Source organism: Rhipicephalus microplus, chromosome X (genome assembly GCF_043290135.1).
Source record: "Rhipicephalus microplus isolate Deutch F79 chromosome X, USDA_Rmic, whole genome shotgun sequence".
In the NCBI taxonomy this organism is placed as follows: Eukaryota; Metazoa; Arthropoda; class Arachnida; order Ixodida; family Ixodidae; genus Rhipicephalus; species Rhipicephalus microplus.
Window position 1 is genome coordinate 168,214,607 of NC_134710.1, and position 23,004 is coordinate 168,237,610.

The window sequence follows — 23,004 nt, forward strand, 5'->3', positions numbered from 1 at the left end:
GAGCCTACACCATTAGCAGTAGCTCAAACACTGATCACTGGCTCGGCCGCTTGCCTACGGTTTCAGTTATGACAATTTACAGCACAGGCTATAGTGCTGAGGTGCTTTACTCTTGTGAGCCGCTGTGCAGGCATAAAGCAATAAACATGAAAAGCAAGCAGCTGCTAAGCACAACATGTATCATTATTTCTTGGTACAACTTGCCCAGCACTTGTACCCTTGTGCTAGCCGTGATGATGCCATGTTATGTAGGAAGACCATTGATCTATAAATTTGGTCACCTGGGGCAATACACTCGATTGTACATATTTATAAATATCTGTAGGAATATCTATGGGAACTTACAGACAATGATGTCAAGAGGAGTATAGGAAATGTTATTAGAGGTAATGGTAATGTAAATGTGAAGAAAGAAAAGTGAACGAAAAGATAACTCGCCACTGGCAGAATCCAAACGCGGCCTTCGAATAACACCACTGAGAATCTCTACCACTGAGAAGGTGGTGGTCATCGCCCCGTCCACTTTATAGGGTATATATGTGCATTTAAACGTGAGAGCGTCAGTCAGCGCCACTTGCTGCCATTCGGGTGAGCTAATATTGTGTCTAACAAAAGAAATGAGCCCTTGAAGGGGCCCTGCAACACTTTTTGAGCATGGTCATAAAACGCTACCGATCGGTAGTAGAGGCTCCCGACAACACGCGAGCCAAATATTATAGCGCAGCACGCAGCTTGGAATTCACACTAAATCATAAGTCAGCTAAAAATTGCTTCCTCATCTCTTAAATGACAGAAGACGCCGAAAATCACTTGTAGAATGCCCATATATCAGCCATTGGCTGATTTGAACATGGCACACACGGTCGTTACAGGGACCGCCGCGAAAGGCCGCAACTTGTCAATGCGTGCGCGGGCGCATTTGAAGAAAAAAGTGCTTTACTTCACGAGGCGCGCGCAACGTATTTTCATTGTCCCTGCCATCCCTCCCTGCTTAGCTTCCAGCACTTTCGTCAGGACGAGAAAAGAGAGAATGCAATTGCAGCTTGCGACAAATATCCACTTGCACTGGATGGATTCTTAAAATTTTTTGCGGCATTGAATTCGAGAGGCAATGGGGTCTTCCAGTAAATTCACTCAATGGTTACTTGAAAAGTGTTTCAGGGCCCCTTTAAATTTATAATTTCCTGAAAAGTGTTTCAGGGTCCATTTAAATTTACAATTTCCTTCACTCTAAGGATAGCTGTACTTCTGTGTGTCCTGAAGCCATAGGTCGCCAAAAAGTTAGAGCTCACTCAAACTTGCTCAAAAAATATATTTTGCTCTAAGAAATATATTCACTCGGATTCCTACCTCTTGTCAACTCACTTGGACTCAATCACCAAATCTGCCTCAACCGGACTCATTCAGATTCAATGACCAAATAAAATTTGTTTCTCAATCAGACTCACTTGGACTCAAACTAGCAGCTTGACCTGAATCAGAGTGAGTCAAGTAAGTAGACTTACGAGTCCATTAGCGTAAAATGAGATTTTTCGATAACGATGTCAATGCTATTTAACGCCAATATCTCACATAATCGGAGCTCTACGACAGCCTTTTGATCTTGTACCTTCACATACAAGTTATCAGTGATTGCAATCAAGTAAGGACATTTTTATTGAAAGACATGACTCTCATAAAATATTTTTATTGAGATCTTCCCAGGAAAGAGATTGTGGACACAAGACATCCCACCCATTTCTTTCCGTAACTCATGCCTCTTGTCGATAAGTATTGAGCTAGCATACAAATAATAGTTCGTTCAAATATGAGTGAGTAGACGTGGGTATAGACTTGAGCAGACATAAGGCTGATAGTAATGTTGAAGATGAGTAGATAGGTCTATAGGTCGGCAAAAACGTAAAGCTCACTCAAACTTACTGAAGAAATATATATTGTGCTAAGGGCTCACTTGAACACTGCAAAGCTTTCTTCACCCGCACTCACTCAGACTCACAATTTTCACAAACAAACTCAAACTCGCCAGATTATTACTCACTTGAACTTGCTCAGACTCAAACTGAAGGCTCAATTTGAGTTTAAATGTGCCACTTTATGAGTCTGTCGAAGTATAATTAGCTTTGTCAACTATGGAGTCAATGCATTTGATACCAATATCTCATATAAGCAGTGGACAATGGAGCCCCTTTTAATCTCGTACTTTCAAATACGAGTTATCAGCAGTTTCAATGTAGTAAAGACAGTTATATTGAAAGAAACGACTTAAGAGATTTTTATCAAGAACCACCTGTGTAAGACTGTGCGGAGAAGAAAGGCGAAGGCAGCCCCCCCCCCCCCCCCCCAACACACACTCTAACTCAAGCTATGATCAATAAATACTGAGTTGGCACACAAACACGAGTGCACTGAAGTATGTGTGAGAAGATGTGTGTAAATGCGAGTCAAAATAGGGCTGATAGCAGTGCTGAAGTTGAGCACATAGAGCAATAGGTCAGCAAAGAAAAGTAGAGCTCTCTCAGACTCGATCAAGAAATATATTTCCGTTTAAGGCTCTCTCAAACTCTGATCCACCAAAATTTTTCTCGCCCAGACTCAGTAAAAACTTATTTCTCGAATTAACTCACTCAAATTCAAATTCACGACCATATTTACTCACCCGAACTCAGAGTCACGGTTGGACACGAGTCTGAGTGAGTCGGCTCATGAGTGAGTTTGCCAACATATGCCTCTTACTGAAAGCAAGCTAACCTATACATTCCCCTATAACTATAACTGGCACCTCTGCATGCTGTGACTAATATTCCTAGTCAATAAGGGGCCATTATTGCAGACTATGTTAAAAGGACCCTAAATGATTTTGGGAGTTTTGTACAAACATATTGGGCCGGTAGACCAAGTCTCAAGGGTTATTTAGAGACTGATGTGAGCTCTTCACGTAAATTGTATAAATTATTACAATGCTTTAAAGCTTAAAATCACTACAGATTCGTGCAGATTGTTGGGACTCGGCCAAACGCCCATTCACAGAGCGACATGCTCTTGGCCAGAGCACATCAGCAGCCATGGCGACGTGGCTGCTGATCTGATTGGCTGTCATGGGCTATAGAATGCGCGGAAGTAAGATTGGCTGGTAGGGTGGCAGCACTTGTCGGAACAGATATGAACCACTCGGCGATCTTTGTCTCTGTTGCCAGATGGCATGCGTGCTGCCGGGCGCACTATGTGATGGCCTCTGAGACGGCACACATGTCGCGTATGATTTCGGAGGTCCAGACTAGTTAAAGTTCAAATTGTTGAGTGCACTCATAAGGGATCTGCGATTTCCAGCAATGCCAGTGCTTCATGAGTTGAGGCCAGGCAGAGGTGAGGAGGAGGGCATGATAGTATAATAATCTATAGCGGCCTTGGTACACAGCGTGTCACTAAACTTGTGGCACGAATGGTTTGACGATGCTCTAGCCTAAAAGCTGACAAAACTTCAAAAAACCGTTTCATGGTCCCATTAAAGCCATAATAGATCAAACATCTAGCCAAACTTCTCTAGAATATTTCAATGAAAGTGAGTACACAAACTTGTCTGAGGGGAATTTTCCAAAGAGAATGCACTTGCTCACACTGTCCGCATAATGTTGAAACCCTTTACAGTGATGGAAGCAGCCCAAGGTGCTTTGGATCATCTCTGGGAACAGCAAATTTGGCACTTCCAGTGATGTGATTGACTTGAGCTGTTTTGGAGCATAGCATATTTTGGAGCAGCAAAAAGTGCATTTTGGAGCAGAAAAACATTAGTTTGGAGCGGGAAAAACTACTTCTGGAGCAACCAAAAATGCATTTTGGAGAAGCTTAAGGGTCACTGCCAAGTGGGACACTGACCGTGTGAAGCAAAACAGTGAACTAAAGAGGAACGCTTTTGAATTAAGAAGTTCTGTGCAATTATGGATGTTTGGAGATGTTTGCATAACATCACAGAATATTAACCCAAACTAATTTTAAACCTTCCAGTGCATTTTTTTTAAACGAGATTCAAACAACTATGAAATGGTGCTGCATTCTGGCAGCCGAAATAATGTAGGAGAGCAGTTATTATTGAAGAACAAAAAAATCACTATGGAATTTTTCATTGAAGACTAGCAATACTGTTTTTTTTTAATTGCAGAAGAGCTGTTGTCTAGTTGGTTGTCTTCTTGCCTGACATCTTGTCAAGAGCTGCAGAGAGTTATGTTTTTCTGTCACCGAGCAAGTACTGGGACCACAGATGCGCTGGAGTCTCGATTCAGTATGTGGTGTGAGCACGGCGCTCGCCCAAAAAGCTTCAGTTTTTAGGGGTCGTGGAAACACTAATCTATGAGCCTTTCATTGTCTCAGAACATTCATAGATGCTCACGGCGATATTATTCACGCCTAAATCACATCACAAAAGCTTATTGACATCACTCTATATAACCGTGAAGTGCGCGGCTGCGTGGACAGTGCAGCCAGCGTGTGATGCACTTGGCATTCGATGACGATACGCGAAATGTGCAGCTACGATGGTATTGCATTTTCATGTGCTGACACGCGAAACTACTAGTCGCTCTTCCAAGCAATCTTGGCAGTGGAGCGGGGGGGGTGGGGCTTGACTGTGGGGTTTACTGCCGATGCATAAAATGCCTGTCCACGATTTCGAGGAGCTAGCGAGTGATGTGCTTCACTGCCTGCGAAGAAGCTTTTTTCCATGAGTGCGCTAGTTCGTCGTTCTCGCTCGCAAAGTAAGTTCGTCTCACCAGCTGAGTTAGGCGTAAAGACAACTTCTGCGAAGCGCCACGCTCGTAGACCGCGCGCCCGCTTGTAGTAAATCTGCCTGAGCATCTGCTTACAGTTCCCTACTAAAGCGTAATTATCCACGTCCTCGCTACGCACATGCAGCAAACGACGATCTCCAGGAGCGAGCATCGGGCCAATGGCAAGGCGAGCTGGGACAACATGGCAGCCACAGCCAATCAGGGGCCTCGAAACGGCCTTCAAACATTTGCTTTCTGTGTGCTTGTTTTCAAAGGAGATAGCCATTTTGAAGCGAGAAATTTGAACACAGAGAAATACTCTTTCCGATGAGCCTAAGAAGCTGGCTCCCGGCGGCACCATCGCAAAGTTAGTTTTTTGAAAATTGCTGTTTTTTCACAATATCTAGAAATATTTTCGCTACTTAGGAGGGTAAAACAAACTTTCCGAAACACTTCTGCATGGTTTTCAGGGTAGATATCTTGAAATCGAATAGAAAAAGGGTTCCAGAAACTGAAAACTTAATATTAAAAAAATTATTTTTTTGCCATTTCTCGATACGAAAGACGCGTCCCCCCTTAATACTTGTGCTAAGTCTGGGTTGACCTTTGACAGTTAGTTACAAAGAAGCTTTAAACAGGTTCTCTAGTTCACTGCCCTTCTAGCTTTCAGCTGTTTCGCGCTGCTTTCTTCTATCCACCTGCCAAACAAGATTAGCTCGGAGCCTCAGACACCGGCTTGCGGCAAGCCGTTCCATTCAAGGTACATTTTCGGGGGGTCACGCTAACTTATACCAGTCTGAGGACAATTGCCTACGCCTCCCAATAAATCAGCATCCAGCCATACCCCCCCCCCCCCCCCTCAACACAGCGGGACACTCATTTTCCTCCCAAGTAGCAACTTCGGAAAGTCACAGGCCACGACTAACGGCGTGTTGTCGCCGGCGACATGCTGCGCCTGTTTTTTCGATAGTATTTAGTAATTAGGCACAGTTTTGGCACAGAAAGGAGAAAATGTAGCAGGATGTAGCAGGTTTCCCGTCTTGGCGCAACTATCGCATCACTGCACTTGGGAGCAGGCTCGAGCAAGAACTGTCCATCGAGGAACAGAAGATATGCATTTCTAAGCAGTTTCATGAAGCACGAACTAGCGAAACAGAGGCAGCTAAAGAATGAATATCCTTCATTTGAATGTTACATCGCATACTTATTTGCACAGGTTGGGTCATGAATATTAAAAGCCTTTTGTGAAACAACTGGCGCATCACCCAGGACTAATACATAAGCTTATTCAGACTACTGCTTCGAGAGCTCTACAACAGAGGTACAGACAAACATACTGACCTGTGAACAATGAAATTTTTATGCAGGTACTGAAGACCTTTGAACAGCTGCATCATGATACACTTCACCTAAAAGGTGGAAGAGAAAGCAGAGCGAATAAGAAATTTCAAGCTCTGCACATTTTTACAACCTATGTGCAGAAACTAAGAAAGTGATTAAAAATTTCAAGGTGCAAAAGAAGTCTAAGCAACTCGCAATGCCTGTACCTCTTTCCAAAACGTCAGAAACAAATCACTCTAAGTTAACCTCTAATGTGTTTTTGCAGGTATACACAAAAAAAAACCGCCTTAGTTTGCCGATAGCAGGCAGACACTTCAGTATCTTAAAACAAAGGTTGTCAGAGTTGCAGACTTTGGTGGCGGTGCCCCTGTATGTCAAAAAAATCAAGTAACTTCAGTGTACAGAAATGTAGCCCTCAAAGGTGTGCCAGTCGCATGTGTATTTGTATGCACTGTTTTCAAATAACTCTCTCTCTGGAGTGTGGGTTTGACATCAATATTCTATTTCAGATATGGCAATCTGATCTTTTATCGAGATAACTAGTAATTTCACATTGCCCTCCATTGTTGCCAGGGTATAAATGCATGACCAGTGACCAGCACCAGAATGCGAGTAATATGGCACAATGCCAACAAGAGGCATAATGCACGGCACCTGCAATTAGAATGATGCATCATCAAGTGGCTGCCACCACATCTTAAAACTTTTGATGAAAGGAACAAAAAAAATTGTTAGCACTTTTGAAGAGAAAAATGTATCATAGTTTGAACATGATGTGTCCCTGTAACATAGACCGAATGGCTTACCAAGTAAATACCAGCTGAAGGGAAAATGCGATATGCTTCTGCTGCAGAAACTACAAAACCAGCAGTCAACTTTTCTAGCATCAGCTTTATGCCATTGTCAGCTTTGTTTTTTGTTATCAACTCTGCCAAAGTGGTGTTTCTTTCTCCTTCATTGTACTACAACAATATCTTGTCAGCAATATAAACCAGTGAAAAGCTGCTGTTTTATGGTGAGGTTAAATAATTGAGCCCAGAAGAACGTTGAGGACTTAATAAAGGACCTCTCTAATACAGTCCACTAACGCATGTTTTCGCTGCCTGACGACTGCTTTAAGACATTAAAATATAAAATTGCATCCCCTGGTTTACCACCACTTCAGTGACACTCTTGAGTGCCTTGGAAAGAGTGGCTATAGTTCAGCGTCCAACACTTCCATCCCACAGATGACCAATTTCTGCACAACTAGATAGATACCATCAACCACGCTAAAGCTGACATGATTCCAGCATTTGGAAGCTGAAATACACAAGGTGTATTTCAGCTTCAAACAACTTTTAGCTCACTTGACGCATTATTTTAGCAATGTGCGAGTGACCCTCTAAACTTATGTAAACGCAATACTGACTTTTATGCTCTATATTCATGGAGATTAGAAAGGCAGTACATCTGGTACACAGCATGAACACATACCTCAACCCTTGAGTTGCAGATAAATATTTTGTATTACAATTTTATTTTCAACATCAAAAAATAATCTTTGCATGTGCAAAGCCCCAAGCTCTTCTTGCATTTCACTGCAATTCAGTCTAGGTTCTTTTGTATTTTTGACAACTTGAATATGGCAAATCTTACATTATGCTAAGTTGAGTGTTGTTAAAGGACCAGTTAACAACCTCCCAGTCCAAAATTTGTAATGAAGAAATCACTAAAGAATTTGTACAAAGTGAATATTCTGCTGCAATAACTTTGCGAATTACAATGTATCATGAAAGTTATGGGGCACAAATCTACCCACGTAGGCTGGTTTCGGAATCTCGTTCATCCTTCCCACTGTTCTCGTAGAGGGGAAGGATATGTGTACACCTCTGTCACGACTATGCCCACTCTGTCAACGTAACGTGACATCAGCGATTATGACATCGACATGCAGTCAACGAGCGAGCAAGGCTTCCCCCACATGTGCACATGTCACAGCGGCGCGGGGAAAAACTGCATTGCAAGAAGTATGAGGCACTGGTGAAGTATGCACCCTTCACCTAGCAATGAAGTAGCAAGACCCCTTTTTGTCTCCAAGGCTTCTGTTCTGGCAATACCAGTTGAACTGACAATCTTGGGCTCTACAAAATGGCAGTGCGCAGCACTGGAAGATAACAATGTGGCGTACGCTGCCAAAACTGCATCCCCACATGGCTATGGCGTCATTTCATAGTGCAAATAACCAATCGACAAGCTCAGTGGTACGAAATCTCGCCCACAGCCAAGGTTTTGTCACTGTGCGTACAAGGAGGATTGGTCAGGCATAGGATAGAAGTGCGGAAATAGTTTTTCAAAATAAAGGGCCTGCGTGTGCACTGTAGTATTCACAAGATGTGACCACCGTGGCCTACTGTATAAATTAGGAAGCTTGTTTGGGAGGTGCAGAAAAATAATTGATTGATTTGTGGGGCTTAACGTCCCAAAACTACCATTTGATTATGAGAGACGCCGTAGTGGAGGTCTCCGGAAATTTTGACCACCTGGGGTTCTTCAACGTGCACCCAAATCTGAGTACACGGGCCTGTACACTGGCCCTTCAAGAACTGCCTGCAGCAACACTTTTTGAAGAAAGTTTTTTTTTTTTTGTAGATAAATCCATGCAAAAAAAAAAAGAGCTTGCTCACACAAATACAACATTCTTACAGTGTTGTAAGTCTGGCCGCGTACAAGAGGATGAAACTAATCAACTGTACAGTTCATATTGGTACAAGGCAGAGACGAATCACAAAGAAGGTCTGAAGAACACGAGCGCTGACTGACACCTGATACCTTTATTCAAGCGAAACTGAAAAGCAAAGGGAAGAAAAAACGAAACATGTGCGTGCAGCCTATGCACGCGAGAAAAAACAACATATGCAACGTCATTACGTTTTTTCAAATATGTCAGCTCACAATCCAGTACTGCAATTGGCGATGCGCTAACACACTTATCACCATTTTTGCTAATAGCAAAGGTTCCGCTTTTTTTCTGATGCGGGATTCAGTGTGCCAGAAAACAATGGTCGTGCAGCAAAATTCTGGGGCACACCCGCAGAGCAATCAGTTGTCAGGCAGCACTCGTGTTGCCCAGACCTTTGTGATTCGTCTCTGCGCTGTTTCACTATGAATACCAGCCAAACTAGCCCAACTCACTTTTGCTGAACTGTACAGGTTTTGTCGAGAAAAGAGCTGCCAACGCTCAATGCTGACATTTTTAATAAATTCCAGCGAATCAGTCTCGCTTACAGAGAAGTTGCTTTTTGATAAAAGATATTGCTATATTGCTCAGTTACCAATCAAAGCATTAAGAATGAGCATGTTTTACAACGAAAATGAATTTTGATGTAGGCTCTTATCTTGCTACATTTACATGGCAGATTACAGTGAAAATTTGGACCACCAGAGATTTTTTAACATGCACCTAAATCAAATGCCAAACTCCACTGGTTGATTTAAACATGTTTTAATTTTCCCCTCGGTGGCAGAGAAATTAAATTTCCCTGCTTGCTCAATCTGAAGCAATTTTGTGTACTAAAAAGGTTCTACAACAAAGCCCTCTTTGTTGGTATGCTTAGCACACAGATTTTAATGGAAGTTTTCAATGACGTAATGTCATTCGTTTCTGGACTGGCCAAGTAACTCAGCTGTTTTCATAACTATGAGAGGTGTTGCCCGATATCCCCCCGCAGTTATTCAAATTCCTGAAATTAGTCATTTACCCTGGCAGCACTGCTAGGTACCAGAGTGCAGGTCTGCCCCTTGCTTGATTGCTGACATACATATGTGCTAAAGGCAGTAAAAAAACTACTTTTCGAGACACAGTGCACATTTTACCGGCTGTAGTTAAAACAGTGCCACATGACAGAAGAGTGCAAAGGAGTGCATTTAGCAAGTGGCTCAATGTGCGACCACTTTTGGAAAGCTCTGCAATGAAGCATGCTTAATTTTACCTGATTGATATGGATTGGGCTTCTGTATAACGTATTTTGTCGCTCAGCTACGGATTTATAATCTTGCTTGAAATCAACCAGTGGAATTTCGTCTCAGTATGTGAGCATCGTATCTCCATCCGAATGCAGCTGCCACTGTCAGGACTGATCACACATCTAGCATCTTTGTGGCACAATGCCACAGCTTCCAAGCAATGGCAGCAGATGCCACATTGATGACAGTGCAGACAGTTTTGTCATGCAAGTTTCTCTCCGAAAAAATAAATCTTAAGAATTTGAGTATGTGTGCTGCTAAACCTATAATGCAAAGAGGTATGAGAGCAATAACAATGGGTTACTCGTCTGGTACTGCTACTACTACTAATATATTTTTTCATAAGTACAGCCATCTGTACACACAACAACTGCACTGCAGGACTTGTTAAAGCTGCAGACAAGATTTCAATGTATGAGAATAAAAGATTTTAACGCGCCCCGATGTGACAACTTGATAATGTTCACAGTACCTGTGACTCGGAAAATGGACTTTGCATATTGTCCAACAAGCTGGCCAGGTCTTGCTCGCAGTATTCCATCACGAGAAAAATGCTGAAACAGCACAATGAAATACATAAATTCCACAAACATGTTGAACGAAATGTGAGAGATATCGGCAAGGCCAACGAAGCGAAGGTAGAAAAAAACTTGCCTGTCCAAGCTTTTGCCAACAGCAACTTCTTTCAGGTTAACAATATTTTGGTGCTGAATACTGAGCAAGAGGTTGATTTCCCGCAACCCACTGACAGGAATGCCTGCGAAAGATTTCACCGGCTCAAGCAAGCAATGCTTGCAAACAGGCGAATACCATATCAAGCTGCGACAGAAAATAATGTTGGTATTCACCATCTTTTTCCTGCTCCATTCGCACTTTCTTCATTGCAACAATTTCTTGAGTCTTCAAGTCCTGCGCCCTATCTGCAAAAAAAAAAAAAAAGCAATAAAACGTGGCAACCTGAAGGCTAGCCGCTGAAACAAGACCAAACGCGCGAAACTTGCATGGTGCACTTACAGACAATTCCATATGTGCCTTCTCCAATCCTGTTAAGTTTCTCGAACTCTGTAACTAACCGGCATCGACCTGGCTGTAACAAAAGAAGGGGTAGATTGTTATTTTTCAAACTCGCATGATGCGCGCCGCGTCAATGATGACTTTAGTATATCGCTAAGTGAAGAACGGCGGAACGACTCAAACGATAGGCGAAACTTACAATGTCCTTTTCCGGTATTTCAGAACGCTTTCCAGTCGCAAATGACGATATCGCAACGCGTTTCTCGGGCGCTGGTTGATTTATGCCGGCTTCCATGATCCCCGCTTAACAAATCATTAACAGAAGTACAAAAGTGCCAGCACTTCGATATGGATTCGACTTGGATTAGACTGGATCATGACTGGATCAAACTTCTGCTAAAATTTGAAAAAAAAAACAAATTGGGTTATTTGGCTTTTCGCCAAAAATAGTAAATAAAAAACAGCTAGTATTATATTTCAAATTTTTTTTGTTCTGTGGTACCAAATCGTTTGTGGTGATCCTGCTCTGCCACGTGGCATCACAGCTACTGTGCATTGCCATAGGGGAGACCCGCTCAAGTTTGCCCAGCGACGCCAGCGCTTGCCTTTCCCCTACCAGAAAAAGCGCACAACAGTAGCGTCTTCCGACCCCTCCGCTCCCTTTGGCTAGAGTGTACTAGAAGAACTTCTAGTACTAGAAGAACTTCTAGTACACTCTCCTTTGGCTTCCACGCATTTGCGAAGCGCGCGCTGCACGTGAAACGTCCCTCGTTCCGCGATGTCACCCCAACAGAAAAGGGGGAACTATTGCGGCGTCAACAGTCACAATAACCATGCAAACACGAAGGGGTCGACACCATGACCTACTACACTCCTGACCTGCCCAGAGAGCACCTCTTCCAGCGCCCACGTTCTAGTTCATACCTTCTGCCGCTAGGGCCGTCACCTACGAGCGGCGTGGCGCTAGGCAGCACCTGTTCGCTGTCGTCTGCTTCAGCCATCGCTGTGGCAGTGCAAATCGTTCTTATTGTGCATGAATTGTGTATGAATGTGTAAAATATGGCAAATAAAGCGATATGATTCCTCGTCAGAGTTGGCTGCATTCGTGTGGACGTTTGAAGCAGAAATAGAACCGTAAAAAAAGCACACAAAGGGTCACAGTGGCAAGCAGACGGGAACTTTTCTACAAATGAAGGAAAATTTATTATGAAAATATTTCTTGAATGAAAACGTAGTCCAACGAGATAAAAAAACTATTGTTAGGCATTCATTGTTCACACTGAATCACGATGGTTCCAGACGATACGCATACACAAATTGCAGAAGATACGCAGAAACACAGTAGGTCGTGTGCAGAAACTTGCAGACGGCAGATAGCTGCAGTAGTCAGCTCTAATAGTGGCCGCGTGCAGTTTTTTTTTTTAGATGAGCTGACACCTCAAATGTAAGTATGGTGTATTGCTGCGTGCCATATTGCAAATCGGAACAAGGCAAACAAAGTAAAGTAAGTTTTCACGAGTTTCCTGCCACAGACATACGGGAAGAATGGATCGAGGCAATTGGAAGAAAAGGTGAGTCTTGTGTTTTTGAGAGTCGTTTCAATTCAGAACGAGTTGCAAGCTAGCAAGAAGCACCAGGGTGCTTTAGTAAACTTTATTTCCGTGTGTTATGCTAATTCACTGAGCTAAAAAACATGAAAGCTTTTTTAAAGTACCGCGGCTAATATGGCAGGCTCCACAAATAGTGCCAAGAAATTTAAATATAGCACACAAGAAAAAAGTAAATATACGAAATCTGTAAATTATGTAAAAATGCGTAGCGGTGGGTTGCGAGGGGTTCGAGCACCCTTCCCGAAGGCTGCCTCAACAAATGCCGCCGAAATCCATAAAAAAATTAATGATATGAAATATTTACGTGCTGCCTCCACAGTTTGTCTCTGTGTGTGTGTGTGTGTGTGTGTGTGTGTGTGTGTGTGTGTGTGTGTGTGTGTGTGTGTGTGTGTGTGTGTGTGTTTAGCGATGGACAACTCTTGAACACTGGGTGTCACTGAAGTTAGCGACCGAATTTGGTCAAATGTATTTCTCATCTCAAACCTCTATCTTCCCATACAGCTTTGTTCGTTTCTGTATAAGCTTACTTAAGGTAATTAGAAACGTTACGCCGGTAACGAAATGTGGCGATTAACTGTTCACTCTATATAGGGCTGGCAGGCGGTCGGGTATAATGACATAATTGAAGTCCTTCGTGCAATGAGCCCATCGGCTCTGTGAGGGTTAAGAGACCCAGCCGGTGAAACCGAAATGAGGAACCTGGAATAATCAGCGACAGATACTCTATTTATGTGCGTGCTGCATCTGAGATTACATCATGCATGACAAAGATTCGTTTTGGAGAATGCAAAAGAACAAAAACCACTGAAGTCATCGTCGTCAACGGCGGAGTCATTGTACAGGTTAGAGGTTTGCGCTCTAAACCAAGACCAAGGCGCTCAAGTGCGCCTCGGTTTCGGCTCTGTCGTATTGGGTCGCGCTTCGTTACTGAGCAGCCATTAGGAAATTCAGCTTTGTTATGAAACCTTGTATAGCCAATGAGCTCTTCGAATAAAGGGCTTCAAGTATGCCACTGGACTCGACCACGTACCATCACTAAACATCAATCGACGAATGTAGTCATCTAAAAAGACATTTACAAAGGCTGCGAGAAAATATGAAAATGCACTAAATGGGTATACAGGTACTTCCCCAGAATAAAATCGTGGCTATGCTTTTTCTTAACCTCCCCATTTGGCTTGTTACATTTTGGAAAAATTAATTACAAAAAAGGTGTTATGGACTGTTATTTTGCAATCTTGCTAGCCATGCGTATACGCCTTTACCTTTGATGAAGGTTCAGGAAAGCATCGCTGGGAGCCCAGCGACCGGTCGAAGGTATGCAGCCTGCATTTTACCGCTGAAGATTACAGAACAGTGACGAAAAGGAAGATGTTGAAGCCCACAGCCGTGCCTTCCTTATTTCCCGCTTCTCCTGATCCACGTGGGCAAGATCCAATGCCGCGGAAAAAGCGGCTAAAACGAACGCAGGGGGAAACAACGCTGGCACCCATACAAGTAAAAATACTGTAAGTAAAACTTGAAGTCTAACACAACAACGGATAAGAATAATGTTAGCAGTATTCCCTTATGCGTTTAGCGGGACAATATATCTGTCATGCTTCGCTATTTTTTCGGCTTAACAGGGGAACGTCCAACGCAGATTCTTCTCAAGAAGAGCGAGCATCAGCGGAGCCTGGGGAAGTATATAGTTCTGAAAACCCAATTGAAACTGCACAAGAGGCCGAGTGGTTGCATTTTCCATCAAGTCAGGACAACATGGAGGACTGTAGTTCAGTTATACAAGGGGAACACCAGAAGAGGCCAGTGCGGCGCTCCATGACGTCGCAAACGTCGATCGGTTTGAAGAAGATGCGCTCCCTGGTCGCGGCAACTAAGACGTTGCGGCGGAAGTGCAGCAGGCTGAAAGAAATGAACAGTAATTTGCATTCACAGCTAGAGAAGCTAAAGAAAGATTTTTTCGAGATGAAAGCCCTCGCCGAGGCGAATGGCGCTCTAACGCTGCAGGTACGCAGTTACGTCAGTGGACGAATGTTATATTAATCCTTTTATATTCGCACTTAATTTTAAATGACTCTGAACATAATAACAATTTAGGAGTAAGTCAATTCTATCAACATCACCCGTACTACGAGAGGACGTCCGGTGAGCGAAGGAATTCTCGAAACTATAAGAGATTGTAAAGGTGGCGATGCTACCCTTAAGTTCTCGCGCATCGGCTAGCAGTGACGTCATACTTTGACGGCCTCAGGTAATGTCTAAGACTGCTGTGTTAGTAGATGCAAGGTCTGAAGTAGCAAGTTTCAAAGAAATGTTCTCAGCCAATGCGGCCAAGTACACAAGGAGCGACGCAACATAAAGCGACGTGCACGTGTCGAAGATTGTTCGCCAAACTCAGAACATTAAACCTAGTCTTAATTTTTTCTGTTCTAATAGTCGTATGATCGGAACAGGAACGATAGAGAATTATCAGGTACTCATTTATCAGTCTATTAACTTAGTGTCCCTATACCTTTTTGTAAGAAACGTCAGAAAGGGGAGGATGGAAGCTTGCAGTAAAAAACCTGTGAACAGGGGTTGTTCCCATTCTTTAATCGCTGTTTACACACACACAAACACTGAAAATAATCATGAACCAACTCGCTTAATCAGTAGTTTTAGCAAAGTTGTTTCGAGGCGGCGTTTCGACAAGCAGGCTTGTTTTCTGAAAGACTGAAATACAATTATAGCCTTAAGGATGACAAGTCCGCTGTCATGATGTCTGCTCGAGAGAAACTCTGTTTATAGATTTTCTTCTTCATATAAATTTACGTGACATTTTAGTGTACGCCGATGCTGGCAATCTTTCTGGTCATACGAAGGTGTAGGCCTGACATAAGGACACGGAATAAAAGAAGGTTGGTGGGTAAGCGCGCACATGAGCAAGTGTTTAAGATACGAAGGTCGGTGTGTACCCCCTTGCGTGATTGGCGCACCCCGAGTTTATTCCTTTATCCTGCGAACAACGAGTTCAAATTTCTGTCGTCGCAAACAATTAGGGACATTGGACTGACAACTGGAAAGACAGTAATTTGCAAGCTGTGTTGTGTTGGTGCTATGGGCCGATCGGTTTATGCTCGTACAGGAAGCCACGCTTGACGCACATGTGATGTCTGCCTTATAAACTTGAGCGAGCAGCATTGCATTCAAAAAGGAAGGAATGGTTTGGAAAGTGTAAGTGAACAGTTTCCGCTAGTCCGTATGTGTGAGTCGGTGGCCGGTTACTGAACATGACGCAAGTCTGAAGTTGCGCAATTCATTAATGTAGCATAGCTGCAATTGAATGTCCACGTGGTGACATGAAACATCTATTATTGTCTTAAGAGTAAACGCATATCTTTCGTACATATCGTACATATCGTACATATCGTACATATGCGAGAGGTCGCATATGTACGACCTCTCGAAACTGCAGCCAAATAATTTGTTCGAAACATGACATAAAGAAACATGGAAAATAAAAACTTCGAGAACAAACTACTCCACAGATAGGTTGTTCTACACAGTTTCTACGTTAATTGATAAATATGTGAAAGCTGGCATAGATTTCTTACTCTGTACCCGAACTCAATTGCACGATATACACATGTATAGTTTTCAAGATTTCTTTGCAGTTGCTACATTGTTATCATGGTTGCTATTTTTATTTTTAGAATTTGAACTTGATATTTTTGTAATTGTTGCTTAGATAACATTGCTAACTGTTTGCCAGTGCTGTCGTGCTAAAGGCGTCTGTGGGCCTATGTCAAGCTGCCTCTTTCGAAGAGCAGCTTTTACCTGCCGCTGTCCTTCATCAAACTATTGATGAAAAATAAAACATTATTATTATTATTATTATTATTATTATTATTATTATTATTATTATTATTATTATTATTATTATTATTATTATTATTATTATTATTATTAACTATGCTCGCCAAGATGATGATAATGATGACGATAAAAACTTTATTGGGGTCGCAATGTGTTGCCCTCGATAGGCACATCACTGCCTTTACCATATCGTCTCATCGCACGGACATATAAAATCATAGAAACGCGCATCGGCCAGCGCTCCCCGTTCCAGCAGACAAACTCCCGTAGCGAAATTTGACGCACAATTTTTGTTGTGTAGGTCACAGTAAGAGTTAAAGCTTCAATTCCTGTGTCTCTCCTTGATATGCGTCCGTGGGCGTATGTGCATTATTCTCTTCTATCAATTGACTACAAGTGTAACACCTGTCCAGGGCGAGTGTCCAAGGTAAGTGCTCAACAGGGGCACTGCGTTTCACCTGACGCGTCCTAAACAACCTAAAATCAGTTTGATATTCTATTACCAATGAGTACATTATTAGTCAAAAGCTTTATGAATACTAAATTGAAGTTTTTTTAGGCTGGAATGGCAAAAACAACCATGCAGCAAGACATTTCTACGCAAATATACAGCTTTAGAAGTCAATCAACCAGTATAGCCTAACTACTAAAATGTAACACATAGCACACGTTAGCCTTTTCAGCAAAAAACAATCACACGTATAGGCAGTTTGTCACAGAAGCAGACGCATGGTATCAGTCCGTCGCCCTCCTGCCGGCCGCACAGTAGCAGACGAACAGGTTATAGGTAGCGCCACCTACGGCGAGCGATTGAACGAGAGCGGGGACACGCGCTCCCATAGGAACCCCGCTATCTGAACAGGTCAGGAGTGTAGTAGGTCATGGTCGACACCACCAGTGAAATTCTACCGATTCCCAAACGGATGGTACGAAACAAGCAGACGACAGGAATGGATTAAAGCAGTGCGCCGAAAAAAGTAAGTAAACAAGTTCTTCATAAAAATTAGCAGGCGCACAATGCATTAAAAAAAAAAAAAACAGGCGTTAATTTTGGCGTCACCGTTCCTTTAATCTATCGAGTTACTGGAAAATGCACGTCCCCATCTTAAAAGTATAAATTCTCAACGTCCGTCTTTAAAGCGTTGTTAAAAATAGCGAAGAAATATTTTATGCTGGCACACGTGGTATTGGTGGTGTGTGGTTATATATATATATTTTTTATATCTAGGCAGTGCCGACGGAAGTGTGTGGTTGCCAAAAGCTTGGATAATGATCTGTAGCAGACATTTTGTGAGAAACTGCAAAAAATGACTCAAGTCTGCACCCGTCTTATGCGCCAACAGTGTTTCCAGCGGCTTACAAGAAACGGGCACCTCACGCGGAAACGGCGCAGAGGTATGATAGGCAGTGAAGCGCATAACTATCTATTCAATTTAAAGCATTTTCTGAGGACTCTTGATTCCTCGTTTCAAGCTCAGCGAGGATTCATTCCGCGTATGCGCAATTATCAAGTCAAGCGAAAATAGACGGGTTTCGATCGAACATGGCACTTTAGCACCGTTACATTTTAAGGGTAAGATAGGAACGCGGTTAGTAACAAGCACATTACTTTTTTTTGATAGTTTTAGTACAAAGTAAAACAGCACATTACTTTTTTTGATAGGTTTAGTACAAAGTAAAAATGATTCAAGCAACAGACAAATGCAAAATGTTTAATCAATAAATTTTCATGCACAGCTATCTCCGTGAAGTTCTTGTATGAAGTGTTTCTGTGCACACAGATGGACACAATTGTAGTTTTTTTAATGGGGCATTTTACCATCGTACATGTTTTTATAAAGTTTGATTTCGTATGCAGTACTTGTTTTATTTTGTGAACTAACAGGATCACGGAAACCGCGTCTACTCATTTTCAGACTTCTTGTACATTTTATACTTGAAGATGATAAAAAAAACTATTATTATCTGCCGCACTACAGATATGCTCAATGATGATCACCGTACAATATCTGCATAAAAAAAACTCCAACGTATGAACGTTGTTGTGATCAATACGATCTAATCTCTGCCACAACATTATTTTGCTTAGGTGGAAGCGTCATTCTGTGAGGGCAGCCGGATCAGCACAAAATTTTGTGAAGCGGGCTGTGCCACAAGGTATTGCTCAAGACGACCCAGCAATGCAAGATAAAGAGAACTCTGTTTTCCACGATGTCTATGACTCGCTTTCAAGCGATTTAGAATCGCTAGAGACGCCAGCGATGCCATTACATTTGCCGCTGGAGATGCAACGCTCCCGCTTGAGTGGACACGACCACCACAACTATGAAAAAAAGAAAACAATGCATTAGCCGTTGTTGCACGTTCGTTGGCAATAACAGTGAACTAGTTGTTACTGAGCGTGCAGGGACAGCCCGAACAACACGGTGCATTTTTGATATGTGACCAAGATAAAATGCCTTTATAGCAATGCGCTCTTTCTCTGCAGATTAGACACACACAAAAAAGTTTCTCTGTAAGCTGGGCGCTCATCATGATGGTACGCACGCAGTTCGTAAACTCAATGTACCCGCGATGAGAACGGTGATAATGCAAGGAAAGACACGCGAGATAGATGTCGATTTTCGTTGTGGGTCAGAAAGAAGCCCCAAATTTAGTTTCGAAGTGCTGTGTATATACCGCACGATAACTTGGGTGGGTGCTAGTAAATTAAGGTATCCCAACTAATAGCAGTCGCAGCGCAAGAACCGCTTAACCTAAAGCACGAGAAGCGGCCTTACCCATGCATCCAGTAACAAATATAGTGCATAGTGCACTCAGTAAACCAAATAAAACAGGTATATAATTATGAACGTACAGAAAGTTTTATTCACCTCTAAAGCAGTAAACAGCGTCGTCTTTCACTTGCGAAACGCACTTCGCTCTGACGAGGACGGCGTCGTCTGCTACAACTTGCTTCGCTGCCCTTTTATGGAATGGCTGTCACGAAAAAAAAAAAAAATCCTCAATTGCGGCATCCTATTAAACCCGCTTAAGTTTGCCCGCGCGATGCGAGACTCTCAAAAACGCGTGCAGTGTGCGAGCAAAGCAACGCGTTCTCAAGCAGGTTGAATGGGACAGCGGAGGGGCCAACACTCGAGTAACCAGTTTTCTCACCACATTGACTGACCGCACCACGCTCCGCAGCGCCTCCCTCGGCGTGGGTCTCCTCTATTGGACCGCCTACTTGACCGGCACGCTCCCTGTCAAATTTCTTCTTTACTTCACCCACGCGCTGTCGTTCTGCAGTAGCTCGTGGTGCACGAGCAGCTGTTATCATCACTATGGCTCCTAGGAAAATGGGATCGTTCTACTTTTTAATGCAAGAACTACAGAACAAGCGTAGAGAACGCAACTTCGCTTGCACACTAGAAACAGTCCGAGCAGAGGCTGGAGAGATGTGGAAGGTATGCCGGCACTTTTCTCTATACCCGCGGATTTCGCGTTTTCTATATGTCTTGCCGATGGCATTGTTCACACGAAGGGTTTGTTCATTGCGCGTCAAACAGAACGGCATTGTCCGCGACGTTGCTCTTGGCGCAAACCTCGCCGCATTCTTTTCTGTCACGAGCAGTTTCCAAACATGAACACGGAGGTTCTACGCTCGTCATGCGTTGCTGTGGGTCTTCCTACTTTCCGTACGGCTTTAGAAGTCCTCTGATGTCAATGCCTTGAATGGTGCTCCACTGTTCAGTGCTGTCGTTTCTACTTTTATGAGCTCTAACAGACCTCCAACTTTGCAGTCGTTGACGCAAGAGGAGAAAGCCCATTACGACTCCATGGCAAATCATTACAAGGAAAAGCAAGTGGGATCTTTGAAGAACAACTTCACGGATGATGGGTGTAGCATTGCAGTGAGTCAACACGCTGTCTTGCTCTTTTTTTACGCATCTCATTCATTTCATCACGCGAGGAGTTGTTTCGCATGTAGCGCTGCATGCGTCGTTTTGCGACATATCTTGTCCCCGTCAGTGCAGCTTACAGGAGCAACGTTTCCATTGTTACTGATCTTTTTTGTCGTGCTGCTCAACTAGAATTTGGGCAACTTAACCCCTCCCTGACTTGCCTCTCTCTCTTTTTGCCATATAGAAATAACAAAATTTTCGTTTTACATCCTGGCAACCAACATCAACAGTGAGGCGTAAGGAACATATTGCCCCTTATAAGTTGCACTCGCTCTGTATTCAGTCGAACAAGGATTCATCCGTGCATACCATGAATTGAACGCCAAAGGTATGAAGCTTGCCTTTTTTCATTTGCACGAGACTGTTGATTACCGTTTTGGATATTAAGTGCCGATAACCCATTTTCAGGTCCCATACCACTTGGTTTTGCGAGCGCTGCAAAAGACCACAGTAAGTGCCCTGTCATTCTTGTGATGTTTGGGTTGACAATGAAAGAATTGTTCCTAGAGAGCCTTTTGGCAGTCTGAAATGGTGCACTTGTGCTTCTGCATATTTCACGGCGTCGTGTTTACTGCAGTGAGTAGGCATGCAGCAAACGTGGTTCTGAGAACTGCGGAAAACTTCTTGTAAGGTAAATAATTTTGTTTTGCCTCCTGTATCCCGGAACCGTTTGTCTCATAATAGGGCAGTGCTTATTTGAGCAAGATAAATTTAAAAACCATAAAGCTATGCAACATTTTTTAACGTTCCAGCAGGCATGCATTTCAGGTCTGTAGGTTCCACAGCAGTGCCGAGAAAAGTTGTCCTCGAGTATAGTTGTGCTGACTAGTGGCTAAGAAGATACCATGAACTTTGGATGAACTGAACCACTTGCATAATCAGTGAGTGCTTGTTCAGTTAGCTTATTTTGCTGCACATGCTGCTCAATATAATCACTCTGTTGAGGACGTTACCATGTTCGAATAGGCATTCAACATGCTGCTTTATTTGAGTCCGACCTTAAATGTTTTTTTTTTTTTTTCATTCAAAGTGAATGCTACCGAAAAAGAAACTGCTGAATATTTCGAGCCTGAGATTTCATTCTACTCGTGCCTCAATAGAACGCAAATTACTTTGTGATAAATGGATATTTTTAGTCAAATTTCTTAAACACGAATCAGCCAAACATACGACAGTCTATATGTTACAGCATTATTACTCTTGCAATAGAATATCTAGTATCGTGGAATAAAGACATGTAAATTGGATGCACTTACAAATGCTCATAGGTTACACATGAGGGGCTTTCGTGTCCCTCGGGGTGGATGGGACTAGAACACTGTCAGTTGGCATGCATAATGCGGTTCCTTGAAATCGCTGAAAACCCACGAATTCTAAAGATTAATTTTCAAGGCCTTGAAAGTGCTCTTGAGTTTTCGCAAGCCTTGAAAACCATTGAATCCCCCCCCCCCCCTTTTTTTTTTAAAGATATTGTCGCATACTTCATGGCCCATTACTTGTAATGCCATAAATTTAGCAGGTGGCCATCGCATAAGAATTTAAACATAAATAGATTCTGCATGGAACCAACGTCGTGCATTTCCGGAAATTCGGAAAAGATAGGAGCAGGAGGATAAAAAAGAGAAAAAGAAATGTTGCATCAAGCAGGAGGTCGGAATGTTCACAAAATAACGTGGCTGATAGCCCTACTTAGGAATTGGTAGAACACATAAGTCAAAAGTGTCTTTACAGAGGTACTTTGGCATTTATTGTGCATTGCCTCAGCAACGGCAATGCATTGCAAAATTATGTTAGGAATGGAAAGCAGCTCGAAACTTGCAGCGCATACCTCAAGCAGAAATAACGCACGAAACTAGCATATGCAGAACGAGCGCAGACTAACAACCGTTACGCTCGAAACTTGGAGTGTGCTGTTCAAACAGAAAGAAAAACGCACAATAAAACAAAAAGAAAGACGCACTAAAGGAGCGCACAAGTATACGCAGGACAAGTGCGAAGAACTGTCGCAATCCTTCCTGCGTCTAGTGTCAGCAGCGTGCTCCTTTCGTAAAAGCGGCCTTAGCAGCGTGGGAAGTGACCTTTGTCCTTTCCCTAACGACAAGTCCAATGAGCGCTCGCGCAGGAGAGACCACTCTCTCTCCTTGTAGGCAGGGTTTCATGGAGGCGACGACCTTCATAGCGCGCCCAACGAGAGCCCATTGTGTCGTCTCGCCACTTATGTAGAAAATGCACTAAAGTTTCGAAGCCCTGAGGGCAACCGAACGGCGTGTGTGGTTGGCACTCTAGGCAAGGCACGCCACGTGGTCTAGTGGTTAGAGCCGCGCGCTGAAAACCTAGAGGTTACTGGTTCGATTCCGCATGACATATGCTTGCCTTCTGGTTTTTTTCTTTGCAATCTCTTAGTAAATATTTTTCAACGTCACTTCCGCAATGGAAGTATGTTAGCAGAGCCTTGGTACACCCTGGCCTATTCGT

General features: G+C 43.0%; 2 protein-coding genes across 15 annotated transcripts in view; one reads left to right on the top strand and one right to left on the bottom strand.

Annotated features, from left to right (window-relative positions):
* Cdc2rk (cyclin-dependent kinase 10) overlaps window positions 1-11,489 on the bottom strand; it is a 61,018-nt gene extending 49,529 nt beyond the window's left edge. Inside the window, exons 1-6 of one of the 3 annotated variants that reach the window (XR_012887088.1) lie at window positions 11,320-11,488; window positions 11,121-11,193; window positions 10,955-11,026; window positions 10,761-10,863; window positions 10,579-10,660; window positions 6,102-6,169 (exon numbers count right to left, since the gene is read on the bottom strand). Coding sequence is in view for 2 of the 3 variants with exons in the window: in XM_075878167.1 (XP_075734282.1) it covers window positions 6,102-6,169; window positions 10,579-10,660; window positions 10,761-10,863; window positions 10,955-11,026; window positions 11,121-11,193; window positions 11,320-11,415 (494 nt within the window). In the remaining variant the exon portion in view is untranslated. Of the gene's footprint in view, window positions 1-6,101; window positions 6,170-10,578; window positions 10,661-10,760; window positions 10,864-10,954; window positions 11,027-11,120; window positions 11,194-11,319 lie in introns of all 3 variants that reach the window. The other 2 variants (XM_075878167.1, XM_075878168.1) reach the window with 2 other exon arrangements.
* A 5,974-nt stretch (window positions 11,490-17,463) lies between these two features.
* Window positions 17,464-23,004, top strand: part of LOC142775859 (uncharacterized) — a 28,683-nt gene continuing 23,142 nt past the window's right edge. For 5 of the 12 annotated variants that reach the window (XR_012887095.1, XR_012887094.1, XR_012887090.1 and 2 more), the window contains exons 1-5: window positions 17,469-17,562; window positions 17,818-17,980; window positions 20,368-20,478; window positions 20,714-20,857; window positions 20,938-20,979. The gene's annotated coding sequence lies outside the window, so the exon portion shown is untranslated. The other 7 variants (XR_012887093.1, XR_012887096.1, XR_012887091.1 and 4 more) reach the window with 7 other exon arrangements.